Source organism: Myotis myotis, unplaced genomic scaffold (genome assembly GCF_014108235.1).
Source record: "Myotis myotis isolate mMyoMyo1 unplaced genomic scaffold, mMyoMyo1.p scaffold_m19_p_4, whole genome shotgun sequence".
In the NCBI taxonomy this organism is placed as follows: Eukaryota; Metazoa; Chordata; class Mammalia; order Chiroptera; family Vespertilionidae; genus Myotis; species Myotis myotis.
Genome location: NW_023416346.1, coordinates 3430038 through 3448169, shown reverse-complemented (window position 1 = coordinate 3448169; position 18132 = coordinate 3430038). Strand labels below are relative to the sequence as shown.

The 18132-nt window shown below is 51.1% G+C and overlaps 2 protein-coding genes across 2 annotated transcripts; both read left to right on the top strand.

Moving 5' to 3' along the window:
• Positions 1-3376: 3376 nt before the first annotated feature.
• LOC118654273 (erythroid transcription factor-like) lies at positions 3377-4983 on the top strand. The gene is made up of 3 exons (XM_036305602.1): positions 3377-3505; positions 4021-4146; positions 4615-4983. The coding sequence occupies exons 1-3, from the start codon at positions 3377-3379 to the stop codon at positions 4981-4983; spliced, it is 624 nt and encodes a 207-aa protein (XP_036161495.1).
• A 4127-nt stretch (positions 4984-9110) lies between these two features.
• LOC118654272 (erythroid transcription factor-like) lies at positions 9111-10715 on the top strand. The gene is made up of 3 exons (XM_036305601.1): positions 9111-9239; positions 9755-9880; positions 10347-10715. Exons 1-3 carry the CDS (start codon positions 9111-9113, stop codon positions 10713-10715), a joined length of 624 nt encoding a protein of 207 aa, XP_036161494.1.
• The last annotated feature ends 7417 nt before the right edge of the window (positions 10716-18132 follow it).

Genomic DNA, 18132 nt, shown 5'->3' with positions numbered 1-18132 from the left:
GTATGTGAGCGTATCGCACATCCTGTGCCCTGTCACAGTGCCTCCGAGTGGCTGACAGCGTGAGCAGCTCTGTACACTTGCTTGTGGAGGTATCAATATATATACAGGTGCAAGTGAGGGGCCCACCTCCAAGGGACAGAAGACATGTTCAGGACAGGAATGGGAGGCCAAGGTTGGGGCTGGAAAGGCAGCCAGCAGGAAGGGCAGAGGCCGGTCTGGGACCGTGGGGTAGTCCATGGGCCCTCTTGTCACTCATCTCTTATCTCTCTCAGCCCAGCTCGGCCTGCAGCCCTGTGGGAAATGGTAGAGAAGGAGGGTGAGATTAGGAGGACAAAATAATCTCTAGGGGGATATTTAGACCCCATAGGTGGTGAGCTCCCCACAGTGCCAACTCCCTCCCCAATGCACCCACTCACCTGGGATGTGTTCTTCCATGGAACAAACCCTCACACTGGAGCATGCACGGAATCAGGTGACATCCTAACCCAGACAGGTTAAGCGTCTCTCCCAAGGCCACCCAGCTGTTGGCACAGGGCTGAGCCAGGCTCCGTGGTGTAGCCTCCACACTGCCCAGAGGCTCCTAACCGCAAGCAGCACCGTTTCCTGAGTGCTCACTGTGGGCAACAACAGCGGAAGGCTCAGGTGCTTTCCTTCATGAACACCTGAAAAAATACTCCAGTCCGGCTGGTGTGGCTCAGTGGTTGAGCATCAACAGGACAGCATCCCTTCAGCTCGTCAGCACACTGGCCCACTGAAGAACCACAGTAGTCCCTGCTCATGACAGGGATTGTCCAGAACTTCCCTGGCCGCTCCACAGAACCCCAGCCTCCTCATCCTGTGGGAGCCCCTGTCCTCGTCTTGAACAGAAACCTCTTGCAGAACCTGAGCTGGACAGGCCCCTGGACCCGCCGTGTTCAGGAGCCCCGGATCCCCAACTCCTATCAAAACGGCAGCCCTAGCCTGGTTCAGGAGCCTCTCTGATACTGGAGCTCTAAGGGAACCATTTCTCTAATCAACAGGAAACCCATCCTGACCCTGAGCAGGATCACCGGTCCTCACCTTCTACAGGAGGCACCCTGTCCTGCCCCCACAGCACAGGAACCTCCGCCTTCCCTGGTGGCAGGACAGAGCCTGCCCCACCCACCCTTATAGAAATGCCTGGCCTGACCCTCTTCATGGGACTCCATCTCTATAGGAATCCTGCCTGGACCTTGGTCGGGACAGCTCTGTCCTCACACTGCACTGCAGCCCTGCCGTCCAGGTAGCATTTTACAACCACTCTGCTCATCTTAAAATCTAGTTCAGAAACCACCTCTCTGACTCTGTCTGCAGAAATTCTCTCTTACCATTGATGTTTCTATCCCTCTCCCTTCCTCTCTGAAATCTTTAAAAATATATTTTAAAGAAAGAAATCCCCACCTGTAAACTCTTTGGGAACCCCGATTGAGTTCAGGAGCCTTGCTTACATCGTTGACAATGACCCCTGACGTCACTCTCCACAACAATCCCTACCTCACACCCTACCCCACAGAGTCCACAGGAACCTGTGATCCAACTCTCAATGTGAACTTCAATCTTGAACTTACATGGAAAACCTTTCCGGAATCTGTGGGCGGCACCTGTCCTGACGCCCTGCTTTAAGTCCAGACCTCATCCTATATAGGCACCGACAGCCTCACCTGGCACAGGACCTCCTGCCCAGACACTGTGCAGGGCTTGCTGATCTAACCCTGTGCTGGCTCCATGGCTCTGACCCTCTACAGGAAGCCTTGCCTATAACAGTGCTGGATTCTGCAGAAACCTTTCCCTGACTTCCAACAGAAATCCGTAACTTGACCCGTTTCGGGAATCTCTGACCTGATCGTTCATAGGAACCCCTAAACTTGCCCTCTGGAAGCACTCCCCTGACCCTGTATAGGAAGCCCTGATGTGACTCTTTCTGACAGCCTTGGTCGGGAAGCCTTGCCCTCCCCTTGTACAGGAGCCACTGTCCTGACTGTGGCTAGTGGCCACCACATGAAACAGCGTAGCTCTGGGGAGTCTACAGAATCCCGTAGCAGGCACTGCTATAGGCTTTTCAACCCTGCTCCCCTTTCTCCCTGACTCACTCACTTTCCCAGCCTCCCTTGCAATGACAGGTGGACATGTGACAGTTCTGATCAATGGAGTGAGCAGAGTGACATATGCAACTTCCAGGCCTGGCCCATAGGAATCTCTCATGGGCCCTCTTATGAGCACTGGCTGGTGTTCTCAGTGGTGAGAGCATGGGCTTGTGCACTGAAGGGTCTCGGGTTTGATTCCCAGACAAGGGCATGCACCTGGGTTTAGGTTCGATCCCCAGCCCCAGTTGGAGCATATGCAGGCAGCTGCTGCACTGGCTTTTCTGGCAGGGTTCCATGTTACTGGGGTTGCCGTGGAGACCCATAGCTAGGGTAGAATCTAACAAAGAAGCCATCTTAGAAATGGCCAGAAGCCTTCACGAGGCTCTGTGGATCACGTTCCCTGTGTATGTGCAGACCTGGGAACGTACATCCCCAGACTGCCTCATTGGGAATGAATACGGTAAGTAGGTGGGGGTGACCCTAGTTGAGTGGCCCATGGGGCTCCACAAAGTTATGCTACAAGCCCATTGGGAAAAGGCTGCTGGTGACTGCAGCTGCCAGAGTGACCAGTGGGACTCAGACCCAGGAGTCCCCCAATGGCCAGCAGAGCTGCTCTGGCAACCGATGGGAAGGTGGGAAGGCTGGCCACCATGTGGGGCTGTTGGGAATCACTGCATCTTGAAAGCAGGATGGCTTCAGACCTTCTGTTCCCTTCTTTCTTCCTTCCCATACCCACCCACACCCCAAACAGTCTTCCAGGTTAATGCATGCCTCTGCTGTCTGGAGGGGACCCCAGGAGGCTCACCATACACCAGCTGGGCCTATGGCAGCACGGGGCTCTACCCTCCCGCAACTGTGAGCCCCACCTGGGAGTACACCCCTCCCCAGGCCTCAGAAGATTCCTATGCAAGAGGCACCTTCCTAGAGAACATCAGGACACAGCGACTGAGTCCGGACCTGTTGGCGCTGGGGCCTGCGGTGCCTTCCTCCATCCCTGTCCCCAGCAGTGCTTATGGGCCCCCCGACTTTCCTAGGAGCTTCTTTCCTCCAACCAGAAGCCCCCCCAATCCAGCGGTCTATTCCTCCCCCAGCCTCCAAGGAGCCCTGCCCCCGTCCACCTGTGGTGAGGCTCCCCCAAAGGGACAGGGAGGGTGAGGAGGGGGATGGGGTCCAAGGCAAAGTTGGGCTGAGCCTGGTCCCTCTTCCCCCTGTCCACCTCACCAGAAGCCTGGGATTGTGCGCCATGCAGGGTGGTTCTGAGACGGTGTGACAGCATGTGTACCAGGCACAGCGAAAGTCCGGCAGAGCGGAAGTCCGGCAGAGCGAAAGCCGCTCCACAGTGCCACCTGTGCAATGCCGGTGGTCAGACGATGACTAGGCAGAACAAGCCCCAAAGGCGCCCGGTAAGAGCCCAGGCCGGCCTCCCCTCCCCCAGGTACTCTGTTCTCTCTCTGGGCAGGGATCTCTGCCCTCACACTCTATGAGAACCCACATCCCCCCTCCCTGCCCCATCCACTCAGGGACCCAGCTCTGTACAGGAGTGTCTACCCTCAGCCCACCCTCGGGCTGCAAGCAGGCACGCCGTCCACTCCCTGCACAGCAGTTTTCATCCTTGGCTACACACTGGGATCACCGTGGGGCCCTCCCGAGATGGGCTGATTTACTTGGTCTGGGGCGCTGCCTGGGCATCAGGATTGTTTTCGACTCCCCAAGTGAGTCCAATGTCCGCCAACGCTGAGAACCACTGATGAAGCACCCCACGCCATTTGGAAAGCCCCGGGACAGGAGGCCATGTCCTCGCCCCTCAGAGCACCCTCAGTCTATGCCTCGTCCAGGAAGCCCTGCCTGCACCCTGACCCTCACCTCCTGGGTCCTCCACCCACAAGTGCACTGACCCTCATTTTCTTGCTGCCCCCAGAAGGTCAGCAAGCGGGCAGGTGCCCAGTGCACCAACTGCCAGACAACCATCACGGCAGTGTGGCGGCTGAATGCTAATAGAGACCCCATGTGCAATGCCTGCGGCCTTTATTACAAGCGACACCAGGTGTGCCCTGCCTCTTGGAGCCTCCCCCCTGCACCCTCATCCCACTAACCTGGCCTTCCTTCTCCTTTTCCTTTCCTGTGTTCTTCCTATCTCCCTTTCTCTCTTCTCCCTGTTATTCTCCTCCCTCCTCCTTCCCTATCACCCTTCTCTTTTCTACACCTTCATCTCCTCCCTGCCTGTCTTTTCCCTCCTGCTCCCTTCTCTCTCCTCCATTTCTCATTTCCTTCCCCCTCCCCTCCAGCCATCAGCTAGTCCTATGGCTAGAGGCTCCCTCAGCCTTTCCATTGCTTAGGGCCTCACAAGCTCATGACTCCTTAGGGCATTATCTGTGCCACAGCTGGGGCCTGCTCCCCTAGTCCTTGACCCAATTCCCGACTCTTAAGGAGTGGGGTGGAAAGGGTGTCCCTGCTGGAGACACAGAGGCAAAAGTCTGAGGTTGGGGAACACTCATGACCTCTCTTTCATCAGGTGTACCGACCACGGACCGTGCAGAAGGGTGGTATAAAGTCTAGAAAACCCAGGCCATCACAGAAAGAAAAGAAGCCAGTGTCGAGCCTGGGAGGCACAGGACCAGCTGATGCTCCGGCTGGTGGCTTCATGGTTGTGGCTGGGGGCAGCGATGGTGGGAATTGTGGGGAAGTGGCCTCAGGCTTGAGATTGGGCCCACCTGGTACTGCCCATCTCTACCGAGGCCCGGGCCCCGTGGTGCTGTCAGGGCCTGTCAGCCACCTCATGCCTTTCCCCGGGCCCCTGTTGGGTTCACCCACAGGCTCCTTCCCCACAGGCCCCATGCCTCCCACCACCACCAGCACTGTGGAGGCGCCACTCAGCCCATGAGGACACAGAGCATGACTCAGAGCAGGGGTAGGGTCCCTCTCCGCGTGGAGCCAGAAGTTTCTACAACCCAACCTCTGGGCTCCCCATAGCTCTTGGTCTGGACCATCAATGATTTGTAAAATAAATCATCAGAGTCCTGACGATGGAGGTGTGAGTCTGAGTGGGACTGAATAAAGAGCCGTGGTAGGTGGGGTGTGCAACGGTGCCTGTCGTTCTTTGGTGATGGCGTGAGGCCGTGTGAGACAGCACGTGTCACCCTTCATGATAGTGGGTTATGGTGTGCAAGTACAAGAGTGTACTAGTATGTGAAACCGCGTGTGACAGCAACCAGGGTGTATGATGTGGCGTGTACCTGCACACGTCATGGGCAGAGACTGTGTGTGGTGGCTGACTGCTCTGTGCGGTGGTGACCATGGGGGTGAGGTTCTGAGAGATGGTGTGCACGACACCAGACAACTGTGAGAAATGGGGCACCAGTGACTGTATGAGAGGACGTGGGGGTATGTGTGTAACGGGGTGTGCTGAGGCAACATGTGAGGCTGTGCTCATGTGATTGTGCACCCTGCAGGGTGGTTCTGAGGCGGTGTGACAGCATGTGTACCAGGCACAGCATTTGCTCAATAAACATTTCTGGGATGCTCACCAAGGGCTGTGTAGGACGGATGTGGAGACCTAGCAGTGTGACCTGAGGTACTGCGTGTCAGGAGGTCTTTGTGGGTCTGGCAAGGGCAGCACTTGTGTGCAAGCATGTGTATGTGAGCGTATCGCACATCCTGTGCCCTGTCACAGTGCCTCCGAGTGGCTGACAGCGTGAGCAGCTCTGTACACTTGCTTGTGGAGGTATCAATATATATACAGGTGCAAGTGAGGGGCCCACCTCCAAGGGACAGAAGACATGTTCAGGACAGGAATGGGAGGCCAAGGTTGGGGCTGGAAAGGCAGCCAGCAGGAAGGGCAGAGGCCGGTCTGGGACCGTGGGGTAGTCCATGGGCCCTCTTGTCACTCATCTCTTATCTCTCTCAGCCCAGCTCGGCCTGCAGCCCTGTGGGAAATGGTAGAGAAGGAGGGTGAGATTAGGAGGACAAAATAATCTCTAGGGGGATATTTAGACCCCATAGGTGGTGAGCTCCCCACAGTGCCAACTCCCTCCCCAATGCACCCACTCACCTGGGATGTGTTCTTCCATGGAACAAACCCTCACACTGGAGCATGCACGGAATCAGGTGACATCCTAACCCAGACAGGTTAAGCGTCTCTCCCAAGGCCACCCAGCTGTTGGCACAGGGCTGAGCCAGGCTCCGTGGTGTAGCCTCCACACTGCCCAGAGGCTCCTAACCGCAAGCAGCACCGTTTCCTGAGTGCTCACTGTGGGCAACAACAGCGGAAGGCTCAGGTGCTTTCCTTCATGAACACCTGAAAAAATACTCCAGTCCGGCTGGTGTGGCTCAGTGGTTGAGCATCAACAGGACAGCATCCCTTCAGCTCGTCAGCACACTGGCCCACTGAAGAACCACAGTAGTCCCTGCTCATGACAGGGATTGTCCAGAACTTCCCTGGCCGCTCCACAGAACCCCAGCCTCCTCATCCTGTGGGAGCCCCTGTCCTCGTCTTGAACAGAAACCTCTTGCAGAACCTGAGCTGGACAGGCCCCTGGACCCGCCGTGTTCAGGAGCCCCGGATCCCCAACTCCTATCAAAACGGCAGCCCTAGCCTGGTTCAGGAGCCTCTCTGATACTGGAGCTCTAAGGGAACCATTTCTCTAATCAACAGGAAACCCATCCTGACCCTGAGCAGGATCACCGGTCCTCACCTTCTACAGGAGGCACCCTGTCCTGCCCCCACAGCACAGGAACCTCCGCCTTCCCTGGTGGCAGGACAGAGCCTGCCCCACCCACCCTTATAGAAATGCCTGGCCTGACCCTCTTCATGGGACTCCATCTCTATAGGAATCCTGCCTGGACCTTGGTCGGGACAGCTCTGTCCTCACACTGCACTGCAGCCCTGCCGTCCAGGTAGCAGTTTACAACCACTCTGCTCATCTTAAAATCTAGTTCAGAAACCACCTCTCTGACTCTGTCTGCAGAAATTCTCTCTTACCATTGATGTTTCTATCCCTCTCCCTTCCTCTCTGAAATCTTTAAAAATATATTTTAAAGAAAGAAATCCCCACCTGTAAACTCTTTGGGAACCCCGATTGAGTTCAGGAGCCTTGCTTACATCGTTGACAATGACCCCTGACGTCACTCTCCACAACAATCCCTACCTCACACCCTACCCCACAGAGTCCACAGGAACCTGTGATCCAACTCTCAATGTGAACTTCAATCTTGAACTTACATGGAAAACCTTTCCGGAATCTGTGGGCGGCACCTGTCCTGACGCCCTGCTTTAAGTCCAGACCTCATCCTATATAGGCACCGACAGCCTCACCTGGCACAGGACCTCCTGCCCAGACACTGTGCAGGGCTTGCTGATCTAACCCTGTGCTGGCTCCATGGCTCTGACCCTCTACAGGAAGCCTTGCCTATAACAGTGCTGGATTCTGCAGAAACCTTTCCCTGACTTCCAACAGAAATCCGTAACTTGACCCGTTTCGGGAATCTCTGACCTGATCGTTCATAGGAACCCCTAAACTTGCCCTCTGGAAGCACTCCCCTGACCCTGTATAGGAAGCCCTGATGTGACTCTTTCTGACAGCCTTGGTCGGGAAGCCTTGCCCTCCCCTTGTACAGGAGCCACTGTCCTGACTGTGGCTAGTGGCCACCACATGAAACAGCGTAGCTCTGGGGAGTCTACAGAATCCCGTAGCAGGCACTGCTATAGGCTTTTCAACCCTGCTCCCCTTTCTCCCTGACTCACTCACTTTCCCAGCCTCCCTTGCAATGACAGGTGGACATGTGACAGTTCTGATCAATGGAGTGAGCAGAGTGACATACGCAACTTCCAGGCCTGGCCCATAGGAATCTCTCATGGGCCCTCTTATGAGCACTGGCTGGTGTTCTCAGTGGTGAGAGCATGGGCTTGTGCACTGAAGGGTCTCGGGTTTGATTCCCAGACAAGGGCATGCACCTGGGTTTAGGTTCGATCCCCAGCCCCAGTTGGAGCATATGCAGGCAGCTGCTGCACTGGCTTTTCTGGCAGGGTTCCATGTTGCTGGGGTATCCATGGAGACCCTTAGCTAGGGAAGAATCTCACAAAGAAGCCATCTTAGAAATGGCCAGAAGCCTTCATGAGGCTATGTGGATCACGTTCCCTGTGTATGTGCAGACCTGGGAACGTACATCCCCAGACTGCCTCATTGGGAATGAATACGGTAAGTAGGTGGGGGTGACCCTAGTTGAGTGGCCCTTGGGGCTCCACAAAGTTATGCTACAAGCCCATTGGGAAAAGGCTGCTGGTGACTGCAGCTGCCAGAGTGACCAGTGGGACTCAGACCCAGGAGTCCCCCAATGGCCAGCAGAGCTGCTCTGGCAACCGATGGGAAGGTGGGAAGGCTGGCCACCATGTGGGGCTGTTGGGAATCACTGCATCTTGAAAGCAGGATGGCTGCAGACCTTCTGTTCCCTTCTTTCTTCCTTCCCATACCCACCCACACCCCAAACAGTCTTCCAGGTCAATGCATGCCTCTGCTGTCTGGAGGGGACCCTAGGAGGCTCACCATACACCAGCTGGGCCTATGGCAGCACGGGGCTCTACCCTCCCGCAACTGTGAGCCCCACCTGGGAGTACACCCCTCCCCAGGCCTCAGAAGATTCCTATGCAAGGGGTACCTTCCTAGAGAACATCAGGACACAGCGACTGAGTCTGGACCTGTTGGCGCTGGGGCCTGCGGTGCCTTCCTCCATCCCTGTCCCCAGCAGTGCTTATGGGCACACCGACTTTCCTAGGAGCTTCTTTCCTCCAACCAGAAGCCCCCCCAATCCAGCGGTCTATTCCTCCCCCAGCCTCCAAGGAGCCCTGCCCCCGTCCACCTGTGGTGAGGCTCCCCCAAAGGGACAGGGAGGGTGAGGAGGGGGATGGGGTCCAAGGCAAAGTTGGGCTGAGCCTGGTCCCTCTTCCCCCTGTCCACCTCACCAGAAGCCTGGGATTGTGCGCCATGCAGGGTGGTTCTGAGACGGTGTGACAGCATGTGTACCAGGCACAGCGAAAGTCCGGCAGAGCGAAAGTCCGGCAGAGCGAAAGCCGCTCCACAGTGCCACCTGTGCAATGCCGGGGGTCAGACGATGACTAGGCAGAACAAGCCCCAAAGGCGCCCAGTAAGAGCCCAGGCCGGCCTCCCCTCACCCAGGTACTCTGTTCTCTCTCTGGGCAGGGATCTCTGCCCTCACACTCTATGAGAACCCACATCCCCCCTCCCTGCCCCATCCACTCAGGGACCCAGCTCTGTACAGGAGTGTCTACCCTCAGCCCACCCTCGGGCTGCAAGCAGGCACGCCGTCCACTCCCTGCACAGCAGTTTTCATCCTTGGCTACACACTGGGATCACCGTGGGGCCCTCCCGAGATGGGCTGATTTACTTGGTCTGGGGCGCTGCCTGGGCATCAGGATTGTTTTCGGCTCCCCAAGGGAGTCCAATGTCCGCCAACGCTGAGAACCACTGATGAAGCACCCCACGCCATTTGGAAAGCCCCGGGACAGGAGGCCATGTCCTCGCCCCTCAGAGCACCCTCAGTCTATGCCTCATCCAGGAAGCCCTGCCTGCACCCTGACCCTCACCTCCTGGGTCCTCCACCCACAAGTGCACTGACCCTCATTTTCTTGCTGCCCCCAGAAGGTCAGCAAGCGAGCAGGTGCCCAGTGCACCAACTGCCAGACAACCATCACGGCAGTGTGGCGGCTGAATGCCAATAGAGACCCCGTGTGCAATGCCTGCGGCCTTTATTACAAGCGACACCAGGTGTGCCCTGCCTCTTGGAGCCTCCCCCCTGCACCCCCATCCCACTAACCTGGCCTTCCTTCTCCTTTTCCTTTCCTGTGTTCTTCCTATCTCCCTTTCTCTCTTCTCCCTGTTATTCTCCTCCCTCCTCCTTCCCTATCACCCTTCTCTTCTCTACACCTTCATCTCCTCCCTGCCTGTCTTTTCCCTCCTGCTCCCTTCTCTCTCCTCCATTTCTCATTTCCTTCCCCCTCCCCTCCAGCCATCAGCTAGTCCTATGGCTAGAGGCTCCCTCAGCCTTTCCATTGCTTAGGGCCTCACAAGCTCATGACTCCTTAGGGCATTATCTGTGCCACAGCTGGGGCCTGCTCCCCTAGTCCTTGACCCAATTCCCGACTCTTAAGGAATGGGGTGGAAAGGGTGTCCCTGCTGGAGACAGAGGCAAAAGTCTGAGGTTGGGGAACACTCATGGCCTCTCTTTCATCAGGTGAACCGACCACGGACCGTGCAGAAGGGTGGTATAAAGTCTAGAAAACCCAGGCCATCACAGAAAGAAAAGAAGCCAGTGTTGAGCCTGGGAGGCACAGGACCAGCTGAGGCTCCGGCTGGTGGCTTCTTGGTAGTGGCTGGGGGCAGCGATGGTGGGAATTGTGGGGAAGTGGCCTCAGGCTTGAGATTGGGCCCACCTGGTACTGCCCATCTCTACCGAGGCCCGGGCCCCGTGGTGCTGTCAGGGCCTGTCAGCCACCTCATGCCTTTCCCCGGGCCCCTGTTGGGTTCACCCACAGGCTCCTTCCCCACAGGCCCCATGCCTCCCACCACCACCAGCACTGTGGAGGCGCCACTCAGCCCATGAGGACACAGAGCATGACTCAGAGCAGGTGTAGGGTCCCTCTCCGCGTGGAGCCAGAAGTTTCTACAACCCAACCTCTGGGCTCCCCATAGCTCTTGGTCTGGACCATCAATGATTTGTAAAATAAATCATCAGAGTCCTGACGATGGAGGTGTGAGTCTGAGTGGGACTGAATAAAGAGCCGTGGTAGGTGGGGTGTGCAATGGTGCCTGTGTGAGACAGCACGTGTCACCCTTCATGATAGTGGGTTATGATGTGCAAGTACAAGAGTGTACTAGTATGTGAAACCGCGTGTGACAGCAACCAGGGTGTATGATATGGCATGTACCTGCACACGTCATGGGCAGAGACTGTGTATGGTGGCTGACTGCTCTGTGCGGTGGTGACCATGGGGGTGAGGTTCTGAGAGATGGTGTGCACGACACCAGACAACTGTGAGAAATGGGGCACCAGTGACTGTATGAGAGGACGTGGGGGTATGTGTGTAACGGGGTGTGCTGAGGCAACATGTGAGGCTGTGCTCATGTGATTGTGCACCATGCAGGGTGGTTCTGAGACGGTGTGACAGCATGTGTACCAGGCACAGCATTTGCTCAATAAACATTTCTGGGATGCTCACCAAGGGCTGTGTAGGACGGATGTGGAGACCTAGCAGTGTGACCTGAGGTACTGCGTGTCAGGAGTTCTTTGTGGGTCTGGCAAGGGCAGCACTTGTGTGCAAGCATGTGTATGTGAGCGTATCGCACATCCTGTGCCCTGTCACAGTGCCTCCGAGTGGCTGACAGCGTGAGCAGCTCTGTACACTTGCTTGTGGAGGTATCAATATATATACAGGTGCAAGTGAGGGGCCCACCTCCAAGGGACAGAAGACATGTTCAGGACAGGAATGGGAGGCCAAGATTGGGGCTGGAAAGGCAGCCAGCAGGAAGGGCAGAGGCCGGTCTGGGACCGTGGGGTTGTCCATTGGCCCTCCTGTCACTCATCTCTTATCTCTCTCAGCCCAGCTCGGCCTGCAGCCCTTTGGGAAATGGTAGAGAAGGAGGGTGAGATTAGGAGGACAAAATAATCTCTAGGGGGATATTTAGACCCCATAGGTGGTGAGCTCCCCACAGTGCCAACTCCCTCCCCAATGCACCCACTCACCTGGGATGTGTTCTTCCACGGAACAAACCCTCACACTGGAGCATGCACGGAGTCAGGTGACATCCTAACCCAGACAGGTTAAGCGTCTCTCCCAAGGCCACCCAGCTGGTGGCACAGGGCTGAGCCAGGCTCCGTGGCGGAGCCTCCACACTGCCCAGAGGCTCCTAACCGCAAGCAGCACCGTTTCCTGAGCGCTCACTGTGGTCAACAACAGCGGAAGGCTCAGGTGCTTTCCTTCATGAACACCTGAAAAAATACTCCAGTCTGGCTGGTGCGGCTCAGTGGTTGAGCATCAACAGAACAGCATCCCTTCAGCTCGTCAGCACACTGGCCCACTGAAGAACCACAGTAGTCCCTGCTCATGACAGGGATTGTCCAGAACTTCCCTGGCCGCTCCACAGAACCCCAGCCTCCTCATCCTGTGGGAGCCCCTGTCCTCGTCTTGAACAGAAACCTCTTTCAGAACCTGTGCTGGACAGGCCCCTGGACCCGCCGTGTTCAGGAGCCCCGGATCCCCAACTCCTATCAAAACGGCAGCCCTAGCCTGGTTCAGGAGCCTCTCTGATACTGGAGCTCTAAGGGAACCCTTTCTCTAATCAACAGGAAACCCATCCTGACCCTGAGCAGGATCGCCGGTCCTCACCTTCTACAGGAGGCACCCTGTCCTGCCCCCACAGCACAGGAACCTCCGCCTTCCCTGGTGGCAGGACAGAGCCTGCCCCACCCCCCCTTATAGAAATGCCTGGCCTGACCCTCTTCATGGGACTCCATCTCTATAGGAATCCTGCCTGGACCTTGGTCGGGACAGCTCTGTCCTCACACTGCACTGCAGCCCTGCCGTCCAGGTAGCATTTACAACCACTTTGCTCATCTTAAAATCTAGTTCTGAAACCACCTCCTGACTCTGTCTGCAGAAATTTTCTCTTATCGTTGATGTTTCTGTCTCTCTCCCTTACTCTCTGAAATCAATAAAAAAATAGTGTAGTACCAATATTACATTTTTAGCTTTGATAAATGTGTTATGGTTATGTAAAGTGTTAACATTAGGATAGCCTAATGTTATGATCATTAAGAATTCCCTTATGATCTTTACACCTTTTCGGTAAGTCTAAAATTATTTCCAAATCAAAAGTTTTATAAAAGTGAGCAAAGTTTTAAACTAACTCTTCACCAAAGGAAATACACAGATGACAAATAAACAAATTAAAAGGTGATTTTTATTATTACCCCTTAGGGAATCGTAAGTTAATACTATAATGAGGTACTGATAGACACTTTAAAATGGTTAAATTAATAAGAAAAACCCCAAACTGGCCATATTGAATGTTGGTAAGGTTGGAGAACAACTGGAATTTTCATAATTGCTGGTAGGAATATAAAATAGTACTACCATTTTGGAAAACACTTTAGCAGTTTCTTGACAAGTTATACATACACTTACCATATGATCCAGCCGAGAACAAGGAAAGCACGCCTGCATATGTAGATTTACACATAAACGTTCATAGCAGTTTTTTCTGTAATAGCTAAAAACTGGAAACAACCGAAATGTTCATTAAGAGGTGAATAGATACACAGATTATGGAATGTTAATTTTTAAAATACTACTCTGCAACAAAAGGAAGAAAATATTGATACAAACCTTGTAAATCTAAAGTAATTATGTTGACAGAAAGAGATCAGGCAAAAATAGTATGTATTACATTACTACATTTGTATAATATTCTAGAAAATGTGAACTAATCTGTAATGATGGAAAGCAAATGAATTGTTGCTTGTGGAGAAAGAGATTGGGCACTGGTGAAAGTGAGAGCTTATCAAGAAGCATAAGGAAACTTTGGGAGTGATAGGTAAGTTTACTACCTTGATTGTTGTAGTACTTTCATGGGTATATCCACATGTCAAAACTTTTCAATTTATAAACTTTAAATATGTTCAGTTTATTATATTACAACTAGAGGCTTGGTGCACAAAATTCATGCACTGGAGGGGGGGGTCAGTCTCTCAGCCCAGCCTGTGCCCTCTCGCAGTCTGGGAGCCCTTGGGGGGTGTCCGACTGCTCCTGCCACCACTGTTGCGCTCATCAGTCATGAGCCCGGCTTCTGGCTGAGCAGCGCTCCCCCTGTGGGAGTGCACTGGCAGCTTCTGCATTGAGTGTCTGCCCCCTGGTGGTCAGTGTGTGTCATAGCGACTGGTCGTTCTGCTGTTTGGTCGATTTGTGTATTACCCTTTTATTATATAGGATTATACTGCAATAAATCTATTTAAAATATACCTATTTCAAAATTTAGATTTTATGTTAATTTTATGTAATAAGCATAATCTATGTATAAAATTAAATATAATTAAATAGCAGTTGAAAGTATTGGTTCTCAAACCTCAGCATGCATTGGAATCTGCTTGATGGCTTTTTAAAAAAAAAGATTTCTGGGTCTCATCTCCAGAATTTCTAGTTCAGCAGGCGTGGATTTGGATCTGATAATTTGCATCTTTTTAACATGGTCCCACATGGTACTGACTTTGAGAACACTGGTATGGGTTTAACGTATAGGCTTTTGGGATCAGAAACACCTAAGTTTTAATCCTGGTTATTTTGTTTACTAGTTGTATGTCTCTAAGCAACGGATTCCCCTAATGAAAAATGGAAATGATAATAATTGTCCCACAGGACCCTTTTATGAATTAAATGATTAAAGTGATTAGCATAATAATGCTTGGCATGTAACAAGCCAATAAAATAACTAATTGACAGTTTGTTTTTGTTTTTGTCAGTTTGGTTTTATTTCTCCATTGAAGAATTGGTGGAGAAAATAAATGGTAGTGGTCTTAAAATATTTAGCATGTCTTTCCAGTGACAATTGTTTTTACCTCAAGAGTTATTTGTTAAAAAATTGGGGACATCTATAATATTTTCAACAATAAAGATAAAATTTTTAAAAATTTAAAAAAGAATTAGGTTTTTATTTTGAAATACACTACATTGAAAAGAGAAAGAGGCACAAAGGGGCCTCTTTGAGGATTCAGAGTTGAATCCACATTTCCCATAGAAAAAAGACAAGTGCTTAGGTACAATCCACAAAATAAAATCAGTTATTTGCCATATTGCAATGAATCTACACACCTTTTAAATGTATTAAAATATTTAGTATTTTGCAAAAAAAATCTTTTTCACTGTGTTATTTTAAAATTTATTTTTATATGTTTTTAATTGATTTTAGAGAGATGAAGGGAGGAGAGAGAGGAACATCAATGTGAAAGAGATATATGGATCTGCTGCCTCCTGCACACCCCCTTCTGGGGATCAAACCCACAACCCCGCGCATGTGCCCTGACTGAGAATGGAACCGGTGACCCGTTGGTTCATGGGATGATGCCCAACCAACTGAGCCACACCAGCCAGGACTTGTTATTCATATTTATTTATTTATTTAAATATTTTTATTGATTTTTTTACAGAGAGGAAGGGAGAGGGATAGAGAGTTAGACACATCGATGAGAGAGAAACATCGATCAGCTGCCTCCTGCACACCCCCCACCGGGGATGTGCCCGCAACCAAGGTACATGCCCTTGACCGGAATCGAACCTGGGACCCTTCAGTCTGCAGGCCGATGCTCCATCCACTGAGCCAAACAGGTCAGGGCTTGTTATTCATTTTTAGTGTCCCTCTTTTATTTGTGATGATATTTTTCTTTTTAATGGTAAAATTGCCTCATAACTAATTTATGTGATGAAAATATTTGCAGCAAATGATATCTACAGCAAAGATGCTACAGCAAAAATACTGGACACAGTAATAATAACCATTAGACGATAAATATTATCATGTTTATGATATATTAGAGACCACTCAAAATTGAAAATCCATTATAATCAGCAACTTGGAAAAGGGTGGGCTTGCTTTCTAGAAACATTGTTGTGATACAAATGTCTGTTGTATTAATAATTATTTGTATACAGGTATTCCCAGTTCACATTACTCCACTTCACTTTTGCAAAAGACCTACATTAGCGCAGTAACTGCTTTCACTAACCAAAAGAAATTGGAAGAGATTTTTGGCTTTTACAAAAGAACAAAAAGCCATTACACTACTACTATAGGTGCTGCTGGTCAGATTTGGGCCCTATCCATTTATATGTCACGCAAAATAAAGGTAGATGGAAAAAGAAGAGACATCTGTAATCCTTTCAACAATAAATATAAATTTAAAAAATAAAATAAGGGAGATGAACACAGAAATACTTAGCAAACACTCCCAATGTTTGTAAGACCACGATGAGACCAGTAATGGGACCTCTATTTAACTGACAAGTTTTTCATATCCTGTTTACTGAGGTTTTCCTCCAGCATTAGCAAGACACCTTCAGCATGATGACATATGTTCCGCATTCAGACTTCTTTGACTTGTCAGTAGTTTCCCTGTCTCTTAGAATAAGGTCATAATAAAATCTCCAATTTAGCAATAAAGGGACTGAACCCAAGGATCGATGGTTGAAAGATGGAAATAGGAAAGAAATGTGTTTCAGGGAAAATGGCAGAAATAGCCTGTATATGTTTAACATCCAGCACTAGGTTCTGATTTTTAAAATTCAGATGAACATTGTATTTTTTAAAAAAAAAACATGACATTGTTTTGACACTTTGGGTTGCATCTAAATAGCTTAAAACCTTTTAAAATGTTCTCTGATAAAATTGTAACTGTAAATCTGAGCTTGAGTTTTGAAAATATGTACTGTGCGATTATTTCGTAAGGTGACTTAGGGAAGGTGAAAACTTTCAGAGTACCTTTTGGAGAGTGTGGGGTTGGGGAGCAGGTATGCATGCCTGACTCTAGAATTTGTTCCTGCCAAGGCAGAACAGTAGTTGTCCTTTTGAGTAAGATTCTGATGAGCCACAGGAAAAGAAACAGAAAAACTTTGGACTGATGGTCTCATCCTTGGACCTTGGGTTTAAGGCTCAAAAGTGAGTGCTAGCAGTGAGGGTCCTTGTTGTAAATGTTCCCTCCACGTCCCGCGTGGTTCAGGGTTCAGGATCTGGAAGAGGAGCCGCACACAAATGAAAGAGAAAAGACACGAGATAATTTGTGAATATTGGGGGCCAGGTGGGTAAGTCCAACTCAAGAGGAAGGACTTCCACTGGTGCTCAGGCCACACCAACCCTTTATAGTCAGAGGTAAACAGGGCAGTGGTCACCATAGTTACACAGTTCTTGTGAGTTTCACTTGTTTTGACCATGTTTACACTTCCTGCACTTCCCTCAGCCCATTAGCTTCCCAGATACGATCTGGGGAGTGTTATAAGGTCAAGCCTAATTATGCTAAGAGGACTGTGCCCTCTAAGCTGGGACTTGTTTGTGACTTTGCCCACAGGTCAGTCCGAGGCTTAACCCTATATCAGTTCCCCACAGGTCCTGAGGAAGGCAATTGACACTCTGAAGTAGGTTTCATGCCTAGGTATTGGCAAGGGATACCAACTATGGGTGAAGTGTCAGATGGCATCATCAAACCTCTTCGTTTGGCCTGAGAGAGCTGATCTATGTGTCTGTAGGAGGGTTATCTGTGTATAAAATTGGGAAAGTAAACAATTAACAGAGCTGTGATAACAGTGGTACAAAACCCTCTCAATTGAGAATACAGCCAGTGTGTGTGTGTGTGTGTGTGTGTGTGTGTGTGTGTGTGTGTGTGGTGGTGGTGAGCATAGAGCGGCACAGGGCCCAGTGCCACTGGACCCTTATGAGTAGTGAAGGCAATGACAAGCCCTAATACAATACCTGATCATTAAAGCCCACAAAGCCAGAAAGATGTGACACCAACAGGTATGATAGGGGAATTATAATGGCCAAAATGAGGCCATAAACCTATACTGATTCATCTGGGAGCAAAGAGGGGACTGAGGAAGAGGATTATTTATGGTCCAGGCAACTCTTCTGGTGGGCGCTGCAATCCACTAAGTATTCTCATTGTCACTGCTACCCTAATGCCTGTGAATACAAGTCTTCCTCAGATTCATGTGCTATAACCTGGAGAAGCAAGGGCCACTTAAACAGAGTATTGCCAAAGTGGCTGAGGATTAATGACAGAGAATTGAGCCTAGTCCAGCCGTGGGCAAACTACGGCCTGCGGGCCGGATCCGGCCCATTTGAAATGAATAAAACTAAAAAAAAAAAAAAAAAAAAAAAAAAGACCGTACCCTTTTATGTAATGATGTTTACTTTGAATTTATATTAGTTCACACAAACACTCCATCCATGCTTTTGTTCCGGCCCTCCGGTCCAGTTTA